This window comes from Tilletiaria anomala (assembly GCF_000711695.1).
Source record: "Tilletiaria anomala UBC 951 chromosome Unknown K437scaffold_29, whole genome shotgun sequence".
NCBI classification, from domain to species: Eukaryota; Fungi; Basidiomycota; class Exobasidiomycetes; order Georgefischeriales; family Tilletiariaceae; genus Tilletiaria; species Tilletiaria anomala.
This window is the reverse complement of record NW_013546993.1, coordinates 120,268-143,728: the sequence shown is the minus strand read 5'-3', so window position 1 is coordinate 143,728 and position 23,461 is coordinate 120,268. Positions and strand designations below refer to the sequence as shown.

The window sequence follows — 23,461 nt, the reverse complement described above, 5'->3', positions numbered from 1 at the left end:
GGCCACGCCCATAACGCATAATAGCGGAGTACACCTCCGAATTGACTTCCGACAAGGACCGTGCTCTATCCGCTGTAACATACTGTGAAGACTGCTCCCAAGCTCCAGCGGGTTCCGGCGCTGCAACTTCCTTCAAGTTCTCGATCCCCGCGATTCGGCTGTTCCTCGAAGCAAGCGCCCTTGCGGCCAACAGCAAGGAAGCGATGCCAGTGCGGTCCGCTATGCCGGTTCATAACGTGTTGTTTACAATGTGTATGTATGATGACGCACAGCGATGAGCCGAGGCCGCATGGACGGGACTAGAATGCCTGACGACACTTCGATGTTGAGGAACAGACACACCTCCCATCGTCGTGTGATCCGGAAGAGTACAGATGCCGAAGGCGACGGTGGTTTGCGCCGCTGCAGACGGCAAGAGTGGAACTTTGGCGGTCAGATGGTTCACACTCTTCGTTTGTTCCGTCTCAAAATCTTGTCTCCTGGCTCTGGATACTCATCAACAGCATGCTCCCTGCTACCCATCGAACTGCCAATGTTTCAGAAAGGCTCTGGCTGAAAGGGCCTAATCTTGAGGAAATTGACAACGTGATCTGTCGTCGCTCATCAGTGCTGCACATGAAAGGAGTCTCTTTAGAGCAACGCTGTGAGCGGTGTAAGGTAGCTGGACAGCTCCTTTCCATCTAAGGCGACTCCGCTCAGAATCGCTTAAATGCAGCATAAACCGGCTTGAGCATATTGGCAGATGAAAGTGCCAGCCATCCACCCCTCATGAGAAACTCCTGTTCACGACTCTCCTCAGCGATCAAAGATCATGCGACTGACCCGGGTCTTCAAGAAGCGCTCACCAAGCAAGGTGGACTCGCTCGCGGAGCGCCGAATCCCAGCAGAGTGGCTGTATGACCAAAGCGAGCAACCTGTGCTGTTCGCAGCAGCAGAAAGTCATGCCGACAAGCACGATGATGCCGTGGCCGACAGGTGCGCGGAGCTGGACTTTGAAAGTCACTATCTGCGCCGACGCAGGTCGTCAGTTTCTTCGGTCGAGACCGGGTCGTCGGTGCCGAGCAGATCCAGCTGCACAGTCTCCTCTTCTTTCATCTCCCCCTCGCCGCGAGGAAGCTGGTGTACCCCATCGCCATCTTCGCAGCGGGCATGCGCGGAGCAACTGCTCGACGCCGATTCACCCTTGCGGCGACACATCCAAGGCGCCACGGCACGCGAGTGGTCTCCCGGTCTCATGCGCCAGAATGCTTGTGGGGACGAAGACGCTTTCGCACCCCAGGAGGCGGCAGAGTCGGAGGCAGAGCCTGACCCTCAGTGGTCGCTCCCAGCCCCACGACCGCCACCGATGCTGCGTCAGCATTCGGGCGCTCCATCCTTTCTATCGCTTCCACGTACGGTCTCAACCGGTTCGCTGGACGAGCTGTGGTCAACGTCTGATACCTCTTCTAACGCAAACTTATCACCGCTTCCTACACCCTTGCGCCCAGCATTGGCGGGTGTTCAGCACGCCGCGCCACCTGCGCCGCTGGCCTTATCGCCACAATCTGCAGCCGAGCGTACAGCGAATAAGCACTTTCACAGCTTACCCACGAGCCTTGTCTCTGCCAGCAGCAAGCGCCCGACAAGCTTGCTGCACGCCCGTTCGCTGGCACGTGCGGCGGAGAAGGAGCTGCGAAAGTCGTTCAAGGACAACTTCATGCTCGACCTCGGCGGTAAAGCAGTTTCGCTCGCCATGATGCCTAGCCCGCGAGTGGAGCTGCAGAATCCGCTCTGTGTTCATCGCCATTCCGCAAGCGGCGCTGGCTGGATTTGAGCGGCCGTCGATATCACTTCCAACCCCGAGTTCGTCTTTTCCTTCGAGCTTCGCTTCGCCGCATTGCTACATCCGCTATTGCATCCCATATTCTCTTTGCGGGGCCTCCCCAAGGCCTCACTCTCTTTGCTGTATCGTAGCACAACATCGCATCGCATCGCATCGCACCGCACCGCACCGAAATGAGGGTGAATTTGAAATGAAGGATGGCTGAGATTCTGTTAAGCTTTGCTGAATGGTAATTGCGTATGATACACAACACCGGTCACTCCTCGTCTGTGGGATTCACTGACTTTGGGGGGGCAGTGAGCAACGAGTCTTCTCGCGTCTTTGCTCGCCAGTCCCAGCGGTTCTGCCAAGGTAGAAGGATGTTATGGAAGGAGAGGGAGAGAGAATGGATCAGCCTTGTCGCCGCCCGGGTGCGCCGAGGCTGGGCGCCTGGCCGGCCATTGTGCTGGCATGAGTGCTCACGTCAGAGAATTTGGCAATGCCGTAGGTCAGTGCTGGGATCGCGATGCCCCAGAAGAGGAAGACCCTGGTTTTGGAGGGGGTGAAGCGAAAGCGCTCGTGCATCGAAGAGTGCTGACGAGCCAGAAGTGGGAAGCAGGCAGGCGCAAAGGCTATCAGCTCTGTTCTCTCAAGCTTCGAAGAGGTGGTATACCCTGCCTCATTGCATGCTAGCTACCCACCATCGCCTGCCACCGCTCGATGGCGGGGTCCACTTTGAACGAGTCTGCAAGGTTTTCATTGAAAATGTCAGCTCAAGATGGGCTTGCACGCACGCGGAGAGGAGGACCTGTCCTCGGATGGCAAAATGGCAGGCACTACTCACGATGATCACCGGCCATCTTGTCTAAGCTCCCACTCCTAGTGTTTCTCTGATGTGGGGGGGGGTAGCCTTGGAAGCTTACTGCGTACAGATGACTGGCATGTTGTACGAGGCAAAGTACAGTATGACGATCGTCCTCTCCCTCTTGGGTCAAGACTTGAGGTTCGAGTCGCCAGAAGGAGCGACAGTAGGTCACGTGCGAATCTTTTGACGCGCGACCACACAGAATCCAGGCACAACCGAAGGTCCACAGCGAAAGCGTTACGAAATGTGTACCCATCCTGAGGAGCTTCGTCAGACCTCGACATTCATCAGAAAGGAGGAGACTGACTTCCCCCAAGCAGACAAACCATAAGAGCAAAGGCTGGTGTGGTGAAAAGTAGCGACATGTCATCGAAATACGGCGGCCTCCCAGACATCGTGAGCCCCTTGGTGCAACGGAGCGCGATACTTCCCAGCTGACAGCCAACCACTCTCCCTGAACCAGGACACAGCGCCGGACGTATACGAGACCGAAGATGTCCTGGAGAGTTCTAGCATCTCGGCACGTGTGTCTTCTTCTCGAAAGAGGGACCACGAGTTTGGGAGAGGAAGCAGCGGCAGCAAGTCTGGGTCGGGTGGCGCGGCCGCGACGCAGAGCGAAGACATCGATAACAACGGTCTCAGTGTCGCTGAGGCCGCGAGGCGATTCCAGAAGAGCACACGAGTCGATGCAGCTTGCGCAGGTGAGTTCGAACTCCTTTTTGGTACATAGGTTTAGAGGAGATGGATGACACGCACCCTTCGTACCGCCCCAGACTTTTCCGGTACACTGAAACGTAAGCCACGAGCAGCGGCGCAGATCTACCCCGTTACCGCGTCCTTCGAGACGGAGACCTATGAGCTTGCTGGGTACTCTTCTACAAATGGTCTTCGAGATGGCGCAGGTCCTTCTGAATCGCGCGTCGACAAATTACGGAGATTGCGGTGGGAGATCGAAGAGCTGGAGCGTGAAGTCTTCGCATCTGCATCGGCATCTACGTCCGGCACAGGCATTGCTGCTGGGGAGGGGGATGAGAGTGAACGACAAGCAGCGGCGAAAGGGGGACAACGAAAGGACAAAGACGTGGTCCCTCCTGCAGCGATCTTGGAGCAGCTAGCCGGGCTCTCCAGCTCGCTCTCTCGCGTAGAAGCAGCAGCAGCATCTGCGAACCGAGCGGGCGAGAGAAACGAATGGGCAGACGCGACACGAGAGCTCATCAGGAGCTTGGACGGCGTCCGAGTCGGCAGCACCACCAGCAGCAGTGACACTAAGGATGCTGTTGGTGGCGAGGCACAAGGTTCAGCGGCAGCTACCGCTCTTCAAGAGGGAACGACACTGCCACTGCCACAGCTGGAAGGCAAAGTGGTGGAGCTGGAAAAGTTCGTTGGCGTGCGCGATATCTTGATGGACGAAGTGAGTGCGGCGACTGCAGGTGATCAAGCCGGAGGCGGCTGCTGATCTGGACTCTGCTTGAACGCCGCCTGCGTGTTTTGCTCGGTGCACAGACAAAAGGACTGCAGAGACCACTGATCGAGTCGGTTGCGCGCCTGGAGCACCAGCTCACGCTGCTCACGCAGCCGCGGCAGCTGGACGCGATCAGTCGACGCGTCAAGGTGCTCTCTACCGAGCTAGAGCGATTGCACGAGACGAAGCGTAAGGCGCCTGCTGGTGCTGGTGTGGGCGATGGTAGAGGCGCGGCTGCTGCTGCTGCGAGCCAATCCCCAGCAGATGGAGGCAAGGGTGCGGCAAGGGAAGGGGGAGGAGGGGCAGGAGCGGGGTTGGGAGTAGGGAAGCTGGATGCAGAAACGGCGCAGAAGCTCTCGACGCTGTTTGCGCTGCAGAAGCGACTGGAGCCGCTGATCCCGCTCGGGGGCTCGCTGCTGGGGCGGATGCGCTCGCTGTCGGCGCTGCACGCATCGAGCAGCTCGTTCGCGCGGCGGCTCGACGCGGCGATGCAGGCGGATGCGCAGCTGCGCCGCGGGCAGGAGGAGCTGCGCGCGCTGCTGGACGAGGCGCAGGAGAGCCTGCAGACCAACGCGTGCGCTGTTCAACGCAACTTGGACGCTACCGAGACGCGGATAGAGGGCCTAATGCAGCGGCTGAATCGCCTCGAGCAGCCGCAGGAGAAGTAGAGGTTCGTTGCGTTGTATTGCAATGGGTCGCAATGTGAGGGATGTACAAGATGCGCATTTGAGCGCATAGGCATGTGAGCTGCCTCCCCCACTTCCGCCTCCATCTCCTCAATTCATTATTCTGTTGTGCTACACACCACCTCCTTTTGGGCCACCTGGCAGCCTCGATATCGAGCACCGACCCCCAATCCCTTTTTCCAGCTGGCCCTCCTCGTCGTCTGCGCTGCCGTGGCGCGCTACCGGAGACGCACGCACACACTTGACGTAACACATGATCTCTCTTTTCTCGACAACGGCAAAGGAGGAGGAGGAGGTTGACGTGCCGATCGACGACCCAGTCACTGGTGTCCATACGCCTACCCAGAAAAGGTGCTGTGACGCGCGTGGGTTAGTCACTCCCCTTCCCCTTGGCTGAGAGGAGCGTGAAAGGAGAGAGCAGAGAGGCGTGGGGCGCGCGCGCGGAGCGGACTGTAGCGCCGCCTCTTTGCACGCTGCGCCTGCGTGCCCACTACGGGACTTGGGAGCGTGTGCTGTGTGCTGTGCTGCTGTATGTATGTATCCAATCAATTGCAGGGACATACATTTAGCGCGACTCAATTGCCCGGTGGGTGCTCCAGTGCCAGTGGGGGGGGGGAGGGTTGAGTGCGCCGAGCAACCCCCCCCGTGCACGCGGTCCTCCAGAAGATCGATCGGCGGGCGGGCACTCTCTCCGACTGCGGCAGGTAGATAGAGAGACTGGCCCAGTCCCACTAGTGTTTACCAACCCTGGTGCACCTTTCCTTTCTCTCCCTCTCTCCATGATCATCCATCACACCTTGCCGTCGCATACGGAAGGGCAGGGTGCATGCACATGTGCGCATGCGCGTCGAAGCTCGTACCACGAAGGCCGTCTCATCCAGAAGCACCCGCTGCCATCCTAGCGCCAGGAGACCGTAGGCGACCCCCGGCACCCGAGCCCGGACGCACGTGCACGCACTCGACCCAGTGGCCGCGCTGCATCTCGCACATCGCCGGCTTCTACCAAAGCCAAAGCCGGAGACAAGAAGCTCGCCGCCCACATCACTTGGGCTTGCAGGAAATATACGTGTTGCGTGATCGTCAACGCAGCCGGACGGGGCAGACTGCACAGGGTTGCTGCCGCCCCGCCCACGTGGAGTAGACGCCTAACGCAAAGCAGCCAGAAAGTAGTCGGCGCCGCCTTTGTCTGGCTTGCCACTTGGCGCGCCCTCATGTCCATGTCCGTGCTGCCCATGCTCGTCTCACTGCAGCAGCTGCACTGCCGTCCCCGCCCCTGCTGCTTCCACTTGCTGGCTAACGAGCCACCCCAAACACATTGCGCTTCCCAACACCACCCCTCCTTCCTCCCCCGACGTAGAGTGGACACGGGACGCGCTTCCGCAAGTCGGCGCGACGAACCGCAACGATCCACCGCGTCCCCGGAGCTCAGCTCGCGAAAGAACCACATTGACACTGAGCCAAGATGGGGACCGTGCCGCACACCAACATGGAGGACCTCTCCGCCGATGACGACCTGCTCTCGGACATTCTGCTCGACCACCTCGAGTGGGAGCAACCCATCTCGACGCACAAGATGAACCCGCAATATCGCTCGCCTCGCTTCGACACTTCCGAGGCGTCCGGCATTGTCCGCCGCTTCTGCGTCGAGATGCAGGACGTCGTTGCCGGGGTCGAGGCCATCTGCCAGATGAGCGTTGTCAAGAAGCTGCTCCAGCGGAAAAGCTCGCGGCAGCAGGCTGCGTTTCAAGCGTGAGTTTAAAATATCACATTTTCTTCGTGTTGTTTCTCTGCGGACTTTGAGGCGCAAGCGAGCTGCTGCTAACTGCCTGGTCCCACTTCTCCCCCCTTTCCGCTTCATGGCCTGGGCAGCCATGCACGCCGATACCTCGAGTGCTATCTGCCCGACAGCGGCGTAGAGTTTGCGTTGACCATGCGCTACAAGCAGTCTCCCGGCGCACCGCTGCGCTCGCGCAAGCACAGGGCCATGCTCCGCGCCGCGCAGGAGGGCCTCGAGATGCGGGCAAGTGGCAGTGGCGTTGTGAAGGAAGAGGGCGAGCATCGTGGGCAAGGCTTCAGCGCCGCGAACGGGCGGAAGACAGAGGGTAGCGGCGATAAGCCGGGTACGAGCGCCAGCGCCAGCATGATTGCCAACGTCGACTTCGGGGCTACCTCCCTCAGCAACCTGCCGCCACTAGCGCCACCGGGTGTATCGATGACAGACAGCGCACTGCTTTCCAAGGCCGACCTGTGCATCCTCGCTGTGCGCCCGTTCAAGCCGGGGGACCTGATTACCGCGTGCAAAGGCGGAATCACCGACCTGAGCAAGGAGGAGGACGAGGCGCTACGCGAGGAGGCGGCGCACTTTCGCGCGCTCAAGCATGGGCATGGCCAGGGCCATCCGGATCCTGGCGGCAACGATGCCGACAATGAGGGCGGCCCTGCTGGGCCTGGGCCTGTCTCCGATGAGGCAGGCGCGGCGCGGCGGAGTGAGGGCCATGCACATGGGGCGGAGGTCACAGTGACAAAGGGGAATGGCAAGGCAAAAGTGGAACCGGGCACGGACGCTGACGCGGGTGCAGACGAGGGGCACATGTCAGGACTTGCTGATGCATTGAGTGATACAAATGGCGATGCAGGGCATATGGCAGCGACAGAAGATGCGTCAGCGGCCGCGCGCCTGCCTGCTCTTCCCTCTGCCGGCGCTGGCATCGGGACGCGGATAGGAAGACGGGCACGAGGTTTCAAGTACAAGGGCGTGCTCGGTGCCGGTCGGGACTTCTCCGTCGTCAGGAGCGCGAGAAAAGGGTGCAGCCAGCTTTTCCTTGGTCCGGCGAGGTTCATCAACGTGAGTTGTGCTGCTTCTTGCGTCCGGCGCTGCCTGCACTGCACAGCCGATGTCTGATACGCCGCGTGCCCTCCTTCCCTCCTCATGATGTGCGCAGCACGACTGCGAGCCGAATGTTGAATTCTACCGTATGGGCTCGCAGATGACCTTCCGCTGCATCCGCCCGATCGCGGTCAACGAGGAGATCGTCACATACTATGGAGACAATTACTTTGAGCTCGGCAACGCCGAGTGCCTCTGCGCCACCTGCGAGGCGCGGGGCACTGGCGCCTTTTCGAGCGTCGTCAAGACGGAGGACGTGGCATCTGGGTCGGAGGATGTTAAAACCGCGGCTGAGCTCGATGGCATTAGCAGCACCAACGGCGAAAATGGTAGCGGTGTTGGCGGGGAGGATGGAGGAGGCGCCATGGGCCTGGGCCTCGCCGACATCTCGCAGCAGCACCTTGCCAATTCCAACGGCAGCGCCGGCATACAGCGCAGCATGAGCAATGGTATGCTCGATGACAGCGCAGACAGGGATGAAAAGAAGGGCATCGGCCGGCGCGGCGCCTCGCGGCGGCCTGCGGCAATTGCCGCATCCGCGATCGGGTTCAACGAGTTCGGGCGTAACTACTATGCCAGCCACATGAGCGCTTCCGAGGGCGATTGGGCCGAGATGATGTACAAGCGCTCCAACAGTAGCACCAAGGACGGCAACCTGACGCGAAAGCTGCTCGACGAGCCCGAGGCGTTACTCGAGTCCGCCGGCGGCGGCAACAAGGGCCCTGAGCGCGAGTGCGTCACGTGTGGTGCGCGTTTTTGGAGCAAGGAGACCTGGTGGAGGCAGGAGGAGTGCCAGCGCTGTGAGCGCCATTACAAGATCTTCAAGGCTGACTGGCCCGGCAGGGTGCCCACCGAGAGCCTCATCGCGCGCAGCAAGGGAAAGAAGCCGGGCGAAGCGGTGCTCACGCCTGGTAAAGAAGAAATTCCTACCGAGCACGCGAGCAACGGCAGAGCAAGGGAGAGGGAGAGGGCGCCATCGCTGCCCAAGAAACGCGCATCGTACACCGTGCGTGAGCGCCGGACTGCGTCCTTTGTGTCAATGCGCAAACGCGACGTATCCAGTGAGTCGTCCCAGTCCAGCATCTCCTCTGCCTCTGCTTCTTTCGGCGGCACTCCCGTCGTCCTCACCCCGCTCCGCGACGGCATCGGCCAGGGTACAGATGACAACGCCACGTTGACGAGGAAGGCACCGCGCAAGAGCAAGACGGCTCTGGCTGCGCATGCGGCTGCGGCTGCGCCGCCCATCGCGCCGGAATTGTCTGCGGCAGGGGCAGGGGCAACCGCTGCGCCAACACCAGCTAAGGCAGAGGCGGAAACGGCACCAACCGTTTCCCCGCTCAAGAAGCGCGGTCGCCCGAGGAAATTGGACAAAGCCAAAGCGGAGCACTTTCCCACCACTGCTGCTGCTGATGGGCTTGATGAAAACGCTATCGATGAGATCCTCGGTGACAGGGCGCGCAAAGTAGGTGCGGCCGCGGATGAACACGACTCTTCGGATTTGAGCAGCGTATCTTCACTTTCCCAAGTCGAGTGTATAGAGACGCCGGTTGCAGCGGGGGCGTCGGTAGCGGAAGCCGAGCAGCAGCCTCCGCCCTCTGGGCCAGCTAGTGGCAGATCCGGCGAGGCGTCGCGAGGTGAGCAAGGGCAGAGTGAAGATGGCCTGCTGGGAGGATCGCAAGGCCAGAGCCCGTTGGCAGAGGATCTAGAGTCGTCGTCATCGGCAGCGACGGGCCCAAAGATGCTTGGCAAAGACGCCAAGACGGAAACGCTGGCCATGTATTGGGGCGCTGTCAATGGCGATCGCCGGTCGCGACGCAAGTCGATCAGTGGCGGACCCAACGAGAGAGCGTCACTTGGAACGGCGCCCGCTGCCGGCCCGGCACCGTCGAGCCGCAGAATTGTTTCCGCTGGGCATCACCAGCACCATCTCCGCCGGTCTGCGGAAGACAGCCGCAGCTCCTCGCGCAACCTCCCGAGTCCACAGGCTTCCCCCGGCCCTGTTCGCAAGAAGGCCCGCATCACCGAGAGCGAGGATGGCAGTGATGACCCGATGCCGAGTCGCAGTGACGATGGGCACGATGCCAAGAAGGATGAGGACTTCAGCAGCATCTCATCAGAGGGCTCATCCTCGAAGGGCGGGCCTGTCCCAGGCCTGGCCACTAAGGGCCCAGCTCGGACTTCGGTACAGAACTTGGCCCTCGCTTGGAGCGCCGGCACCGAAGGGGGCAGGACGCGACGGCGCGCGGCCAATCAGCCGGTCAAGTTGGCGACCCCACCAGCCTCCTCGACATCTAACAAACGGCGCCGCCTCTCTCGCGAAGGAAGTACGGAGAGCAGTCGCGCGGGTAGCGCGAACGTCGACGACGATGCACTTACCGCACGCGCGCGCGGCCGTCCTCGCAAAGTGCAATCCGAAGCTACTCTCTCACCTGCAATCGCAGCCGCTGACCTGACGGATGTGCACACGCATGCGCCACGCGCCGACAGTCCTGCACCCACTGCGCATATCAGAGGTAGTGCTCCGCCAGAAGCGGACGAAGGACGCCAGCGCTCGGTCGACTTCAAGCTCAAGGACGAGATCATTGGCGACGAGGCTGGGTCAGCGGTGGCCGACGATTCGGCCGAGGCCCCCAGTCCACCACCTCAGGGGCATTCGCGGACTGGATCCTCATCCACATTCCCTTTGCCACTCCCTCTTCCCTTCGCCAACAGGTCCGCAGTCATGAATGTGGAGAATATTCCGCTGCGGCAGCCTGCCAGGAAGAACCTAAGATGGGGCAAGGGCAAGACGACGGCAAGTCGGCCTTTGCCCCCGCTAGGTCCAGGCATCCCTCAAGCGCCCTCACAGGTGGGCATGGAACAGCTATCGCCGGGGCAGGCAGCATCTGTGTCTCCCGTGCCAGACGAGCCGATCATCCAAGGCGTGCAGATCGCCAGCCCTGGTCATGTTGGCATTATGGTACAACCCGTGATGGCCTCATCTGTCAGCTTGCAAGCGGCTATTGGCCAAGTGAATGGGGAGGCTGGCACAACTGCCACGGTGGCCACATCTTTCGCTGACAGCGCGACGGGTCTCCCGCTTCTGGCTCCGTCTGCACTGGTCAAGGAAGAATAAATAAGCCCAGTAGCACAATGTATTTGCTGGCTCGTACACTTTATCTAGTGCACCAAGAATCTATTGGCATGCACGGGCTTCGCCTTTGATTGCGGTGTTAGCGATGGATCTACAGGCTCTTGCTATCTTCAGCATGCTCCTTCCCTTTCCCATCAGTGACCTCCGGCGATGAGGGCTGCACCTCATCGTCAGCCGGCAGGATGCTGAGACAGCGCGTGAGATCCTCGACAGAATTCCATATCTGCTGATCGATGCGGTGCAAGACTCTCAGCCTTTCCTCAATTCCTCGCCGCGTCAGCCGCGATAGGTTTTCTAGCTGCTCCCTGCTAAGTTCATCACCGTCGACAGCCAGGCTGTCCATGTAGTCCTGCAGCGATGCAGTCCTCTGCAATGATGGCTGAGAGACTTGAAGGATAGGGGTCAAAGTAACGCCACCACCACTGCCGTAGCCGCTGCCAGGCCTGGTTTCCCGCTCTCCTGTCTGTGGAGACACTGATGCTGTTGTTGAATTCTCCGGTAAATGTTGTCCCTCTTCCGCTTGAAAGCGCTTCAACCTCGCCTCCCGAGATCTGCGCATTTCATCTTGAGACACTGCCGCGCCACAACTCTCATCATCTGCTTCTTCATGTTCTTCTTGCGTTTCCCTCTGTACAGGGCCATCCGATTGGTTGCTGCTTGGCCCGTTTCCCTCTTCAACAGCAGCTGCGCTCGGCACGACTGGAGAGCTCGACCAAGAGAATTGACCGCCTTGGATGACCGGAACCCGTGTCGGTGGTGGTACTGCTGCGCGCAGACTAGCTGGATCCCGCAAGGCTACGCCCCGGGTTGCGGTGCTGTTCGAAGTGGAAGAGGCGCCACTGAGAGCCGAATTGAACGTGTGATTGCGCATGAATGCTCGCAACCGCGCGTCGGCTTCTGCCCCTGATGCCGATGCTGATGCAGGCCAACCTGATGAGTAAGCACGCCAGTCGCGCGAGGCTTGTTCTGAGTGCGATGTGGGAGCATCTGAGGTGATACCCTCAGCATTCGCCCTCCTATGTGCGGATTCCGCAGGTGCTGCTGTTGACGCAGTAAGCCAGGGAGTAGGCTCAGTGCCAGAAAGCACTTGTGCTGGCGCTGGTGGCGCTGCGCGATGACCTGGTGTAGCTGCAGGCGGCGCAACCGCATTAGTGGATGTGTGTGGCATCTGCGGTAGTTGCGGTGGTGCAGCAGGAGCTGCTGCTGCTGAAGGATCTGCATTCGCCTCTCCCGTTCCTTGGGCGGCGGCAAGGGCCGGGGTCGTGGTCGATTGTACAGCGGGGTCGTTGAAGACGGTTCTTCTACACGTGGGACAGCTCTGCTGCCTTTCCAGCCAAGCCCTAAGGCAGTGGAAGTGGAAGATGTGCCCGCACGGCAGCTTCTTGGGCGTGTGGTTGAGCCCGTTGGAGTACGTCGAACTCGGTGCATCAGGATCGCCAGCGATGACCATCTCTTCCCTGCAGATGATGCAGGTACCGTCCGACATGACTTGCATGTCCACTGCTGTCGCGGACGGATAGCGACCGTCCATATTCTTCGTTGCGGCACGGTAGCGGATCAGATCCCGGATCTTCGAGAAGAGCGACCGACCCGTTAGGTACACATCTCGAACAATGTTCAACGGTAGGCCGTAATAAGTGAGGATCATGGCAAAGAAGGTGAGGTAGATGGCAAGCTTGAGGAAGTCTGTTTCGTGAAGAAGAAAAGAACAAAGCAGGAGGGATGAGAACGTATGAGAACGTGAAAGCTCTTGGAAACAGGAAGGAGTTTCATCTACGACTTACCGGTAATCAGGTCAATGCCAAAGAAATACATGCTCTTGCCTTCCCACGGCTCCTCGCTTCGCGCATCGATGCAATTGATAGTGTATTTACCAATCGTCGACAACATGTTGACTAGCAAAATGGAAAACTGCATGTTTTATACCCATATATTGTATCAGCGTTCCATTCGGCGGCTTGGGCAGTTTTTGTAGTACACTCACCTCGCTGGTGAACATGATCATCATGCCCACGCGACGGTTTTCGAGCAGTACCTCGACTGTGAGTGCGACCAGCAGCAGGTCGATCATAAGCAACATCCCCTGCACGCAGATCATGCGCAAGTGAAAGATAGCCGTTAAGGACGGAGATTGCTCCATCTGATCCCAGCGCGCCAGGTACATTAGCACATCAGACGATTACTCAAACCTGCCAAGAGACAGCAGCGGACACATGGAACTCACATACTCGACTCGGTCAGCAGTAAGCCAATGGAATGCCTTCATGATCAAGAGGGTTCCAAACAGCAGAACAAAGCTGGCGTCGAACTCGCTGCGGAAGATGGTTGTAGCGAGCAAGCTTTCCGTGATGGCGTACCACATACGCTCGTAAAGATGCTCTGTTTCGACGGCGCGGAGCTGGCCAAAGAAGATCTTCTGCATCACCCTTGCGAAAGACAACGTCAGGAAAACTCCGAAGTTGAGGAGCACCTGGAGAACGGAATGATCGGATGGCGTGTTGTTAAAGAGAGGATTAGTCAGCTTGGTGTATTTGCGTGCATAGTCAAGGTGATAAGAGCACCCACCATCATCCCTCCATTGCTACGCCCGACCATGACAGCAGCCGAATAGGAGTTGGACCTGGACCGTAGTGCAGACAAGACTATGCCGGCCGCAGCTACACTTGAAGCGCAGCCGTAGGCAAGCATGCGGCCACTCCTGAGAAATGTGTCCGTCATGATGTGATGGGTAGTCCAGCTCTGCTCGCTCCCTTCAGTCTCGAGAGCCCACTTGAGGTTGCCACCGGCCTAGATTCTGCCGCGAATCAAAAAGTCATTTACGCCGAGGCTAGCTTCTTGTTTATGTCTTCTGCCGTTTCAATGTCCGGCTATGTCACAGCCTCTCAGACCTCACGGTGTGTACACCCGAATTGGGGGAACGAACAGCTACTGTGTCATCGTCTCCTCGAGGAGCCTATACGTGACGCTCAGCACCACGAAATGACGATGCAGACGCTTACCGGCCACTTTACGCGCTGATACAGTGAAGACCCGGTCGAAGTCGTCGTTGTGTAGTACTGTGCTCTCGTAGCCATGCCTACCAGGCGCCATCAGCATGATGCTGAGCATACCTGCATTACGTGGAACTTGGAAGCTCAGAGGAAAGACAACGGAGACGCAGCGTGTTGCGAAGGACTGAAAGGACACGTGACCATGCATCCAACCCTGTTGTGGCATGGGGCCCCACCATCGGCACATCCCCCAGTGTCTCCCCCCTCGCCCTCTCACCACTTAAGCGCAACTATGGTGGCATATGCAACCCGTATGCTCATCAGATATGTATCTAGCCATTCTCCCTGCCTTTGTAGAATGCCTCTGCACCTGTCCCTGGGCTACTACACGGCCGACGGTCGCAACAAAGCTGCTGCGTCTATTGGGGCTGTTGCTTGCTCATCTTGTGGGTTAGGGTTGCGGAGATTTGGCAGTATGTGCGAGCTCCGTTATGATTATGTGATGTCGTCAGTGCGCCGCTGTACTAGCCACACCATGGGACCATACCACTTGCGAGATTTGCTGTTACATTGAAAGCTCGTGGCCAGATTCATTGAGTTATTGCATGAAGACGAAGCAGGCCGTGTCGGGTAGAGACGCCAGCGCTACACGTAGATGCATATGCTGACACGCTGATAGAGCCGCGCACGGGATCCAAGGAACGTCTTGCTTTCTTCAAGGTCTTCTCAATAGAATGGGCCGACATGGTGTCCAACGATGATTGGATCAAACAGCAGCCGAGCACGAGCATCGGAGGCGAAGCGGCCAGCTCAAAGTCTCGGAAGCCAGATACCGATGCGCCGAAACCATCGATTCCTAAGGAAGGGCAGCGATCGGTCATGGCGCATAATTCTGCCGGTCAGCCGCTCTCATCACCCTGCTTTGTGCATGCATGTCTCGACCGTGGAGTCTGCGCAAACACCCCGACCGTCTCTTCAAGCGCTGTTGCTGTATCAAATCCTGGCGGGGCTGGGAATGCTCGCGAACGACGCTATGCTATCTCGCCAATTAGCGAGCGTGAGAAGATACCTCGACGCTCGATGAGCAGCGATAGCACTCATAGTTGCAGCAAGGCTGCAGAAGCTCAAGGCACTTCTTTGGCAGAGCCACCTGCTCCAAAAATTGATGCGCCCTTGATTGGAAATTCAGTTGCAGACCCTGGGGCTGAGACTCCGCGCATCAGTGAATGGAGCAAAGACATGCGACATGCATATTTCGAGGAGAATCCGACATCCTCCGTGCTACCTGGGATCCAAACCTCTCTGGAAGCAAGTCAAGCAGGCAGTGAGGCGGCCCAGTCCGAGGAGAAAGGGCTCTCTCGTACCAAGAGTGCTGATGGGCATTCGGACAGCGATGGCACTGTCATACGTGCGAAAGGAAACAGCAAGAGGGAGGCACAGTTTCAGCGCCTCATACATGCTGGCGCAATGGGGCGATATGATGAAGAGCCCGAGCACCAGGACCGCAGCGACGATTCTCACGATGAGATACACGACTCAGATGTTTCGGACGGTAGCTCTTACCTTCTATCCAGCGGCGAAGAAGACTCGGATGACAGAGTCCGCAGCTTGACGCGACAACTGGCCGAGACGGCTGTCGGTGTGCGTGAGATGTCCAAGCAGCTGGGGCGAGCGCGTGTCAAATCGACCATCCAAAGCGTCCTCATCATCACCAAAGCGCGAGACAATCAGCTAATCAAACTCACGCGCGATCTGGCGATTTGGCTTATGCGGACACCAAGAAATGGGAGAGAGACGGGCTTGATCGTCTACGTCGACTCGCAGCTCAAAGCCTCGAAACGCTTCGATGTCGAGGGTATCAAACGTGATTTTCCCGCCTTATTTGAGCCAATAATACACCCAAACGCAAACCAACCACATGGCCATGGTCAGCGTAGGGCGAGCAGCTTCGCCAGCACGCCTTCCAGTGGCACTTCCTCCTCCAGCAGCGATGCCGACGGCAACGCGATCGGCTTCAATCTCGCGAATATTATGACAAGTCCGAATGGACATGGACTTTTCAAGGGAGAAGGGCAGCTGAGATACTGGACGGCTGAGATGTGCAGTCGCCATCCTCAGCTTTTCGACTTTGTCGTCACGGTGAGCCGTCAATCAGGAAGTTTGAATAAAGCGTGCAGTCTGATTTTGTTTTACCACACAACTGAATGCTTGTAGCTCGGCGGTGATGGAACAGTTTTGTTCGCCTCCTGGATGTTTCAACGAATCGTCCCTCCCGTGCTTCCCTTCTCCCTCGGTTCCCTCGGGTTCCTGACTAACTTCAACTTTGAGGACTACGCTAAGGTGATGAAATCAGCCCTCGAAGATGGTATCCGCGTCAATTTGCGCATGCGATTCACCGCGACCGTCTATCGAGCCGTCATGCCAACTTCGGAGACGGTAGAGGAGGACCGTCGGCGTGCGATCAAGTCCGGTCGAACGGGCGAGATCATAATGCGGAATATTCAGGAAGGCGGGTGGGACAGGATCGAGACGCCCTGCCCTGGTGAGCCGGGATGGATGGGCGGCCAAGCGCAGCGCGAGAAATGCGCAAGGAGGGACAAGGAGGTGATGTGCTTTCCAACCCGGCCAGTCGAGACGTTCGAAGTGCTCAACGATCTTGTTGTTGATCGTGGACCCAGTCCGTACGTCAGCCTGCTGGAAATCTTTGGCGATGAGCACCACATGACGACAGCACAAGCGGATGGCATCTGCATCGCTACACCGACCGGATCGACAGCATACTCGCTCGCTGCTGGTGGCTCTCTCGCTCATCCTGAGATCCCGGCTATCCTCATCACACCCATCTGCCCACATACACTTAGCTTCCGGCCGATGCTGTTGCCGGACAGCATGGAGGTACGCATCATGGTGCCGTACAATTCGAGAAGTACCGCCTGGGCCAGTTTCGATGGTCGTGGCAGAGTCGAGTTGAAACGTAAGTCCTCGTGGTCTGCAGCGTTGGTAGCTTTGAAGCTGACGTCACTTGTATCTGCTTCGCGCAGAAGGGGACCACATCAAAGTATCTGCCTCGCGCTACCCTTTCCCTACTGTCTGCGCTGAGAATCAGTCCATTGACTGGTTCCGATCGATCTCGCGGACACTCAAGTGGAATGAGAGACAGCGGCAGAAGAGCTTTGTCGTCGTCGAAGAGAACGCAGACCAGAAGGGTGAAACCCGTGTGTCTGGCATGCGAGCAGGCGCGCAGACGGCTGTTGGCGCTGGTAGCGCTGGCACCTCAAAAGGCAAATACCTTAGCGGCTCTACCAAAGTGGACAGCCTTGCCAAGTTTGCGCTTGGAAAGAGCGATGATGAGAATTTCGACATACAAGAGACAAGTCAAGCGAACACGCGCGCGAACAGCCCACAGCCGCCGAACGCGGACGGGCCAAAGCGACGCTCATCGACGCATCGAAGCAAATTGCCCTCATCCTCGGACTGCGGGGTTGGAAATCGGACCTATGTGAATACGCCCATCGCGTCCCGAAGGCCCGCGGATGCACTGCCCCGGCTCTCAGCCATGACGCCTAGTCAATTCGCCAATTCGCTGGGGAGACGCTCGGATGCTCACGCATGCATAAACAGCGGAAGTAGTACCAGCAGCGCGCATAAACTCCTGACTGTTGCGGTCAACGCGGACCATGTAGTCACCAATGCTGGTGATGCTTCTCCTGCTCCGTACTCGAGCCCAGACCGCTTTGGCAAAGCCGGCCCTCCAGAACCGCCGCAAGCATTATCTGAACGCCATCTCGCTACGGCTGACTTCCGACTGCCGCCATCGGAAACGAGTTTTTCCGTCTCGCCAGACACGGCCAGAAAGAATGGTACCAAGCAGTCCGGCACCGGTCAGGGTACGAAAGGAGATACAGGTGGTGCGGAAGGAAGGAGCGCATTGCCTACGCCCATGACGAGCTTGTTCTTGGCCAGGGAGAAGATTTGTCCGCTGGCAGCTGCCTCGCACGCCGTGCGCGGCGCGACAGATACACTCACGCCCGCCTCGCTACTGTCTGGCCATTCATCAGCGGGGAGGACGAAGAAGCTTCGACCTGGCTCCAAGCGGCGCGGAGGGGCAGCTGGGGATGCTTCGGGAGTGAGTGGAGGAGGGGCGTTAGCAGCAGGCGGGGGCGTGGCGGGCGAAGGATCTAGTCAGGCGCAAGGTGCGCAAAATCCTGAAGGGTTATCGAGGAAGGAGAGCAATCAGCCTGGTGGCCGCACTGCCCTAGTGGTTTACGGCGACGACGACAGCGACTCTGAATCCGGCGGAGAAGAGAGGTGGTAGCCGTACTTGTTCTGGGAGCCCATGTACTCTTCTGCTATGGACCCGAATCACCTGATAGTACAAGATGCAATCATTTGCACATCTGCTCTACCGTTACTCAAAGCGGAGTATTCCGAATCCCTGGTCGCATGAAAATGGAAACCATGAACTGGACTGTCACATCGGGCCGCCCGTGTTCGGTTCACCACGGCTGCACGCTGCGGAGTTGGTTGTTTCCAGGGTCATGTGTTTGCAGCCTCTCTGCGTTACGCAATGTGAGCTTGCCAAAAGTGGGCTCCCCACCTTCATTGAAAGGCAAAGCGAAACTTTCGAAACGATGACCATTTCAGGGTCTATCATTCAGTTCCTAGTATTGTTGGCGTCTGATACGTCGAAAATCGTGACTGAGAGCCTCAGTTGAGAGTTCTGGGTCCGCATCTCCTTTTGCCTCTTTCCCGGGTAAGGCACGCCGATCGGGAAGCCACTGACGAGCTGGGAAATGGGAATATTTCAAGTACCTGAAATTCATCAATAGAGTTTTTCAGGAACTTCGCCCAAGAGGTGAGTAGGCTGTAGACTCAATGCATAGCGAACAGTGAAGCGTAAAGCTTGGGCAATCGACAGTCGGCACTCGACACAGCAGCCAAGGCAGAGGAGAGCATGATGCAAAAGCACATCCAACGCCCTCGACTGGCAGCGATATGCGATGATGATGTGGCCCTGCTCATGCGTCGGAAAGGTGTGCTTTTTCATTTCCATTAATCATCCTTGAATCTCAGCGTCATCCCTGGCTAGCAGACAGTATCCCTCGCGAAGCCTTGGCATGGTATCTCCGCTTATTTCGCGCTCCGCAATTGTCATAACCTGCAGAGGTGGGTAAGGTATGTGCATTATATGAGTCTTTGCTCTCAGCAATGCCTCATCAGTCCGGCGACTTGAAACACGTCGCATTACTGCTGACGGCAAATCAGACGACTGCTGCAACAATACTGCCGGGCACAATGTTGACACTCCATACTCCATGCTCAAGCGGTCGAGCTGGTCGCTTCTCCGGATCTTTTGTTCAAAATCTGCTGCTCCAAATGGCCAGGTCCCTCTAGCCTTCAAGCTCAAAAGATAGGCGAGAGGACATCGAAGGACTACGTAATCGTCCGAATGAGACCCGTGATCGGCACCAGCAGAGCGTGGTCAGCGCTGCTGATGGAGTGCTGATGGTTGATCCTGCTTGTTCCTACCCCTTTCCTGCCCAACAAATAATGTGCACCTCATTCACATTTGTCAAATAGCTGTTGCACCCCGCAAGAGGGCTAACAAGCTGCTGAGAAGTTGTGCACTCAACCTCCAAAACGTAGAGGGCGTGGGAGTGTTGGACTGAGTCTGATATCTTCTCTCTCAAAGCCATCATATTTTCAACAAGTCAACAGTTGCAAGTTGGGTCTTCTTTGACTCTCCTCTTCCTGTGGGTGGCATAGCCACTCGGCACCTCGATCAGCCACAGAAAGAAGTCTGAAGCAGCACCCCGGCTCTTCGGCTCCGCGCCATCGGGTTGGCATCCTCATAACGTCGTAGTCCCTGATTTATGCGACTTCCAAGGTCTGTAGGGTCATGTCACGATCAGATTCGTAAACGAGCGTCGGCTGTCAGGACCTTGTTTTGTACATGATGATAGCTTAACCTGTATAAATGGAGAGGTCGTGGATATCGGCAAACACAGATGTTATCATCAGGGTCGCCTTGTAAGGAAGAAACTCCGGGGTCACGGAGAACTCGGGGAAGACTTGTGGGAAGGATCGAGTGAGGTTTGAGTGATCTGCCACACAAAAAGTCGCATCTTGGCCGCAGCCGGGCAGATGGAAGCCTGTTCTCCTGTGCCCCCTGTGCACCTCGGCCACAGAAGTGAGCCTGTGCCCGCGCTGACGCTCTGCTGATCTGCGCTGCAGCGCGGGACTCTTCTGAACACTGTCCCACGCGTTTTTACCCGGCGCGCAGTCACTGCACCAGTGCATTACAACAGTCACACGAAACGCGTCCCGCACTTTCGTCTCCAAGCCAAAAGTAATTAAAAAGATCTCCAAAAGAAGACAGAAAAAGGGCGACATTTATTGCTGCTGATTGCAGCGCTGGGCATGTGAGCAGTGTCCCGTGATCACCGCTATCCATCATCGCATCATCGTCCATCTCATCCCACACCTGACTCCAGGACCGAAAAGCCCCCTTCGAGTGTCGGGAGCAGCTTTTTGGCATCCAACTCATCGCCATCAACCTCCGCCCATCCCCGTAGTTGGAGCTCACAGTGCGGCAGACAGCACGTTTGGACGTCGCAGCACAGCGGGCGCGTGGCACGACGATCATCCCCAGTCGTGCTGGAGGTTTCTGGCTTCTGACACAGTCAGTTGGTACTGGCGCCTCGCTACTCGCTGCTCGTTGTCTCCATCACTGCATCCCGTTCGAGAAAGGGCAGGGTACGCGCCAACAATTCGCACCGTCAGGCGTCAATATCCCAGAGAGCGCGCATGATACGGCGTGCGCTCATCGTTTGTCATCACCAGCTTGGCCCCCTGACCCATTCAGCCGGCCTATCTCTTGCTTGCGAGCTGTGTAGCAGTATCATCAATCGGCGTATCAGCAAACAAATACGCAAGCAAGCAATCAATCAAGCAAACGAGCGAGACGAGAGAGCGCGAGCGAGCGAGCAGTATGTGATAAAGATCGACGGTCAACGAAACAACACAAAGTCGAGAAGTATATATACAACATTCATGCGCGAGCGAGCCCTGAGCATCCTTGGTATCACCGCTTCGCAGCGCATCTCGCAGCAGGGAGCCCAACTTTGAAGAGTCATCGCACGATCTGCCACGGAAAGCTTTTGCGTCGGGATCACCAACTTTCCGATCCATCTAGCTGCAAGCACCAACGCTTAGCACTTAGCTGTTACAGCATAACATACGGCCGCTTTCGAGCACCGAGAGGTCCTGGACTCGCTCCCATCAGCCAAAGCTTTCCATGGAACCCGAGGCCACAGTATTGTGAAGAACACAGTTCCCGTTCCTGGGCTACGTGTAAGTCAGCTACAATCCTCGAAGATTATTTAGGACTATTCGCGTCCGATCAACTTCAGGTTCCCAAGCACCCCACTGATGGACATTATCATCCTCCATCCATCCATTGACATTATCATCCTCCATCCATTGTCATTTTGACACTCTTGCTCGGACTCTTGGCCGGGTGCGCCGTGCGTTACTCTCCGCGGATGCTCTCTCTTCGTTTGTCGATCCATCGGGTAGAGCAGTTCAAGGGTCCAAACCATTGGGTATCGCTTGCGACTTCTCCACCTGACCGAACATCGGCACAACATCTGCGCCGCAAACCACTCAAATCCGAAGCTGCATGCATTGCAGCCTCGTCATCTCGTCCCATCCAAGAGTATTCTGTATTCAAGACGCAGAAGGATCTTGGGTAACATTCAGAGTAGTGGATTACGAGTGATCCATCAAGTGAGGCATAACGTCAACGCGTACGCATCCACCAGTCGACGTGCGATCCATGGTGATTATCACTTCGCAGCGCTCTCAGTCACCACTGCCTATAAGCGCATCATCTGACTTGGTTTGTCAAGGGAGTATCGTCGCCAAAGGCGGCACCAGCTTGTTTGGCGAAACGATGAGCGGCTCCCGCTCAAGCGCAAATGGCCAGGGACTGCGGGGGTCCGCAGGTACCAACTTTTCGTCCTTTACCTTTCCCCCTGGTCGACGAAAGTCTCCGCCGGTGGCTGCCAAGGAAAGTGAAAAGGCGTGGGAGCAGGATCAGATGCAGAGGCACTCCAATGGGGACGTTGGTCAGAAGAGCATCCAGCCATCAAGCGAGCGCGGCAAGGAGTTGGACGATGCCGCTGATGTGACCATCACTGCAGACCCAGCAAGGCGACCGTGTGAGGAAGAGGATGGGGAATTGACGTACGCAACAGATCAGGAGGCGGTGTTGTCAAAGAACAGTTCAACTGTCCAGCTCACCTGCCTAACGGCTGCGTCTCCTTCAGTGCCAGCTGCTGTTGTCCTACCTGGCATCCAGAATCTGCTCAATTCGGCAGACAATGCGCCTCTACCACCATTTTCCAGCTTGCGGCAGCATCATCATCACGCCCAAGGCGCGCATTCGTGGAGCTCAGGGCACGAGCGGAGCAACAGCCACTCACCTACGACATCTGCAGGCTCTTCATCCTCCGTAGGCGTTGATGCAGCATCGAGCACAAAGGAAAACCAGCTGCAAGTGGAGCCTGGCACGGTGCTGACGGCGGCGGCACAATTGCTTCATACCGCCGGAGCAGGAGGTGCGGGATCCGTCGGCAGCAGCAGCAGAAAGAGTCGCAGAGGTCAGGCGTATCCGCCGTCTGCGCGGATGCACAACGAGTTCGTATTCCCCGGGAGATCGCAACGCGAGCTGCCCACAGTCTCCAGCAATGTAGTCGCATCGTCGGGTCTCGCCGTGGCGGATGTTGTATTGATGCAGCGGCGCTTCGCCTCAGAATCGCCCAATCTCCCAACGCTTCCGCCGTCGATGTTGCCAGGTTCTGCAGCTTCGGCGCCAGGGGCAGGGTCCTGGTCCGCAGATCAGGGCCCACTGCCGCTGCCAGCGATCCTGCGCTCCCCACAACTGCAGCAACGACAGCCGCAGCCGTCAAGCGTACGGCCACATCGCCGCACAGGTCGTAGACCTAGCAGCTTGGGCTCAGCAGAGATTAGCGATGCTGCTGCGCCGATTTTCGGCACGCCCGGCGCATCTGCGTCGTTCCCGAGACGTCGGCATATCTCTGACGAGTGTCAGCGGACGAGGCCAAACTTGCCAGCCGAAATGACTGGGATCAACCTGCCGCCTCTGGTGCCGTCGAACGGTAGCAGTATTGTCAGCAGTGGAATCGGCAGCCCGCAAGCACACAGAAGTTCAAGTCTCAGAGGCCACCGCTCGACGGGCTCAGGTGGGCTAGATTTGCTTGCGATCGCTGGCTCGGCTCGAGCGGAGCGACGCGATGCAACAGCAGCAGCGGCTGCTCAGTCTGATGCGCTGACGGGTTCTGCTGACAACCAACAGCGGCTTTCACTGGGTGTTTCAACCGCCCAGGTATCGTCCGCCAGCCGCCGGCGCCACACACTTGGGGAGCGCGACAGCGCTTCGTTGTGTCTTAAGCGGTCCAACTCGTCGGGCTCGACCTACGGAACAGCCAGAAGGGCCGGTCGTGTGTCGCCATATCCATCACCCGGGCCCGTCATTGCGCCGCCGCCACTGCAACCATTGACCTCGTCCGATGCGTTTGGTACACCTCGCGCCGCTGCGAATACGCGCCCGGTC

General features: G+C 57.9%; 7 protein-coding genes across 7 annotated transcripts; 5 read left to right on the top strand and 2 right to left on the bottom strand.

Moving 5' to 3' along the window:
• The first annotated feature begins 372 nt into the window (after positions 1-372).
• K437DRAFT_255844 (uncharacterized protein) lies at positions 373-1,986 on the top strand. Its single transcript, XM_013388448.1, has one exon. The coding sequence runs from the start codon at positions 812-814 to the stop codon at positions 1,811-1,813; it is 1,002 nt and encodes a 333-aa protein (XP_013243902.1). The 5' UTR covers positions 373-811; the 3' UTR covers positions 1,814-1,986.
• A 20-nt stretch (positions 1,987-2,006) lies between these two features.
• On the bottom strand, positions 2,007-2,692 carry K437DRAFT_255841 (uncharacterized protein). The gene is made up of 4 exons (XM_013388447.1): positions 2,646-2,692; positions 2,503-2,546; positions 2,285-2,395; positions 2,007-2,165 (listed from the first exon to the last, which is right to left on the bottom strand). Exons 1-4 carry the CDS (start codon positions 2,659-2,661, stop codon positions 2,079-2,081), a joined length of 258 nt encoding a protein of 85 aa, XP_013243901.1. The 5' UTR covers positions 2,662-2,692; the 3' UTR covers positions 2,007-2,078.
• Positions 2,693-2,962: 270 nt separating this feature from the next.
• K437DRAFT_255840 (uncharacterized protein) lies at positions 2,963-5,264 on the top strand. Its single transcript, XM_013388446.1, has 4 exons — positions 2,963-3,062; positions 3,130-3,367; positions 3,440-4,077; positions 4,170-5,264. The coding sequence occupies exons 1-4, from the start codon at positions 3,030-3,032 to the stop codon at positions 4,794-4,796; spliced, it is 1,536 nt and encodes a 511-aa protein (XP_013243900.1). The 5' UTR covers positions 2,963-3,029; the 3' UTR covers positions 4,797-5,264.
• Positions 5,265-6,276: 1,012 nt separating this feature from the next.
• Positions 6,277-10,816, top strand: K437DRAFT_267850 (uncharacterized protein; the record flags this gene model as incomplete). The annotated part of the gene is made up of 3 exons (XM_013388445.1): positions 6,277-6,563; positions 6,684-7,659; positions 7,757-10,816. 3 exons carry the CDS (start codon positions 6,277-6,279, stop codon positions 10,814-10,816), a joined length of 4,323 nt encoding a protein of 1,440 aa, XP_013243899.1.
• A 54-nt stretch (positions 10,817-10,870) lies between these two features.
• Positions 10,871-13,655, bottom strand: K437DRAFT_94100 (uncharacterized protein). The gene is made up of 5 exons (XM_013388444.1): positions 13,400-13,655; positions 13,059-13,304; positions 12,819-12,974; positions 12,619-12,745; positions 10,871-12,520 (listed from the first exon to the last, which is right to left on the bottom strand). The coding sequence occupies exons 1-5, from the start codon at positions 13,550-13,552 to the stop codon at positions 10,926-10,928; spliced, it is 2,277 nt and encodes a 758-aa protein (XP_013243898.1). The 5' UTR covers positions 13,553-13,655; the 3' UTR covers positions 10,871-10,925.
• A 756-nt stretch (positions 13,656-14,411) lies between these two features.
• Positions 14,412-18,207, top strand: K437DRAFT_255837 (uncharacterized protein). Its single transcript, XM_013388443.1, has 3 exons — positions 14,412-15,963; positions 16,039-16,798; positions 16,866-18,207. Exons 1-3 carry the CDS (start codon positions 14,569-14,571, stop codon positions 18,137-18,139), a joined length of 3,429 nt encoding a protein of 1,142 aa, XP_013243897.1. The 5' UTR covers positions 14,412-14,568; the 3' UTR covers positions 18,140-18,207.
• Positions 18,208-21,307: 3,100 nt separating this feature from the next.
• K437DRAFT_94043 (uncharacterized protein) lies at positions 21,308-23,395 on the top strand. The gene is made up of 2 exons (XM_013388442.1): positions 21,308-23,090; positions 23,204-23,395. Exons 1-2 carry the CDS (start codon positions 21,662-21,664, stop codon positions 23,296-23,298), a joined length of 1,524 nt encoding a protein of 507 aa, XP_013243896.1. The 5' UTR covers positions 21,308-21,661; the 3' UTR covers positions 23,299-23,395.
• The last annotated feature ends 66 nt before the right edge of the window (positions 23,396-23,461 follow it).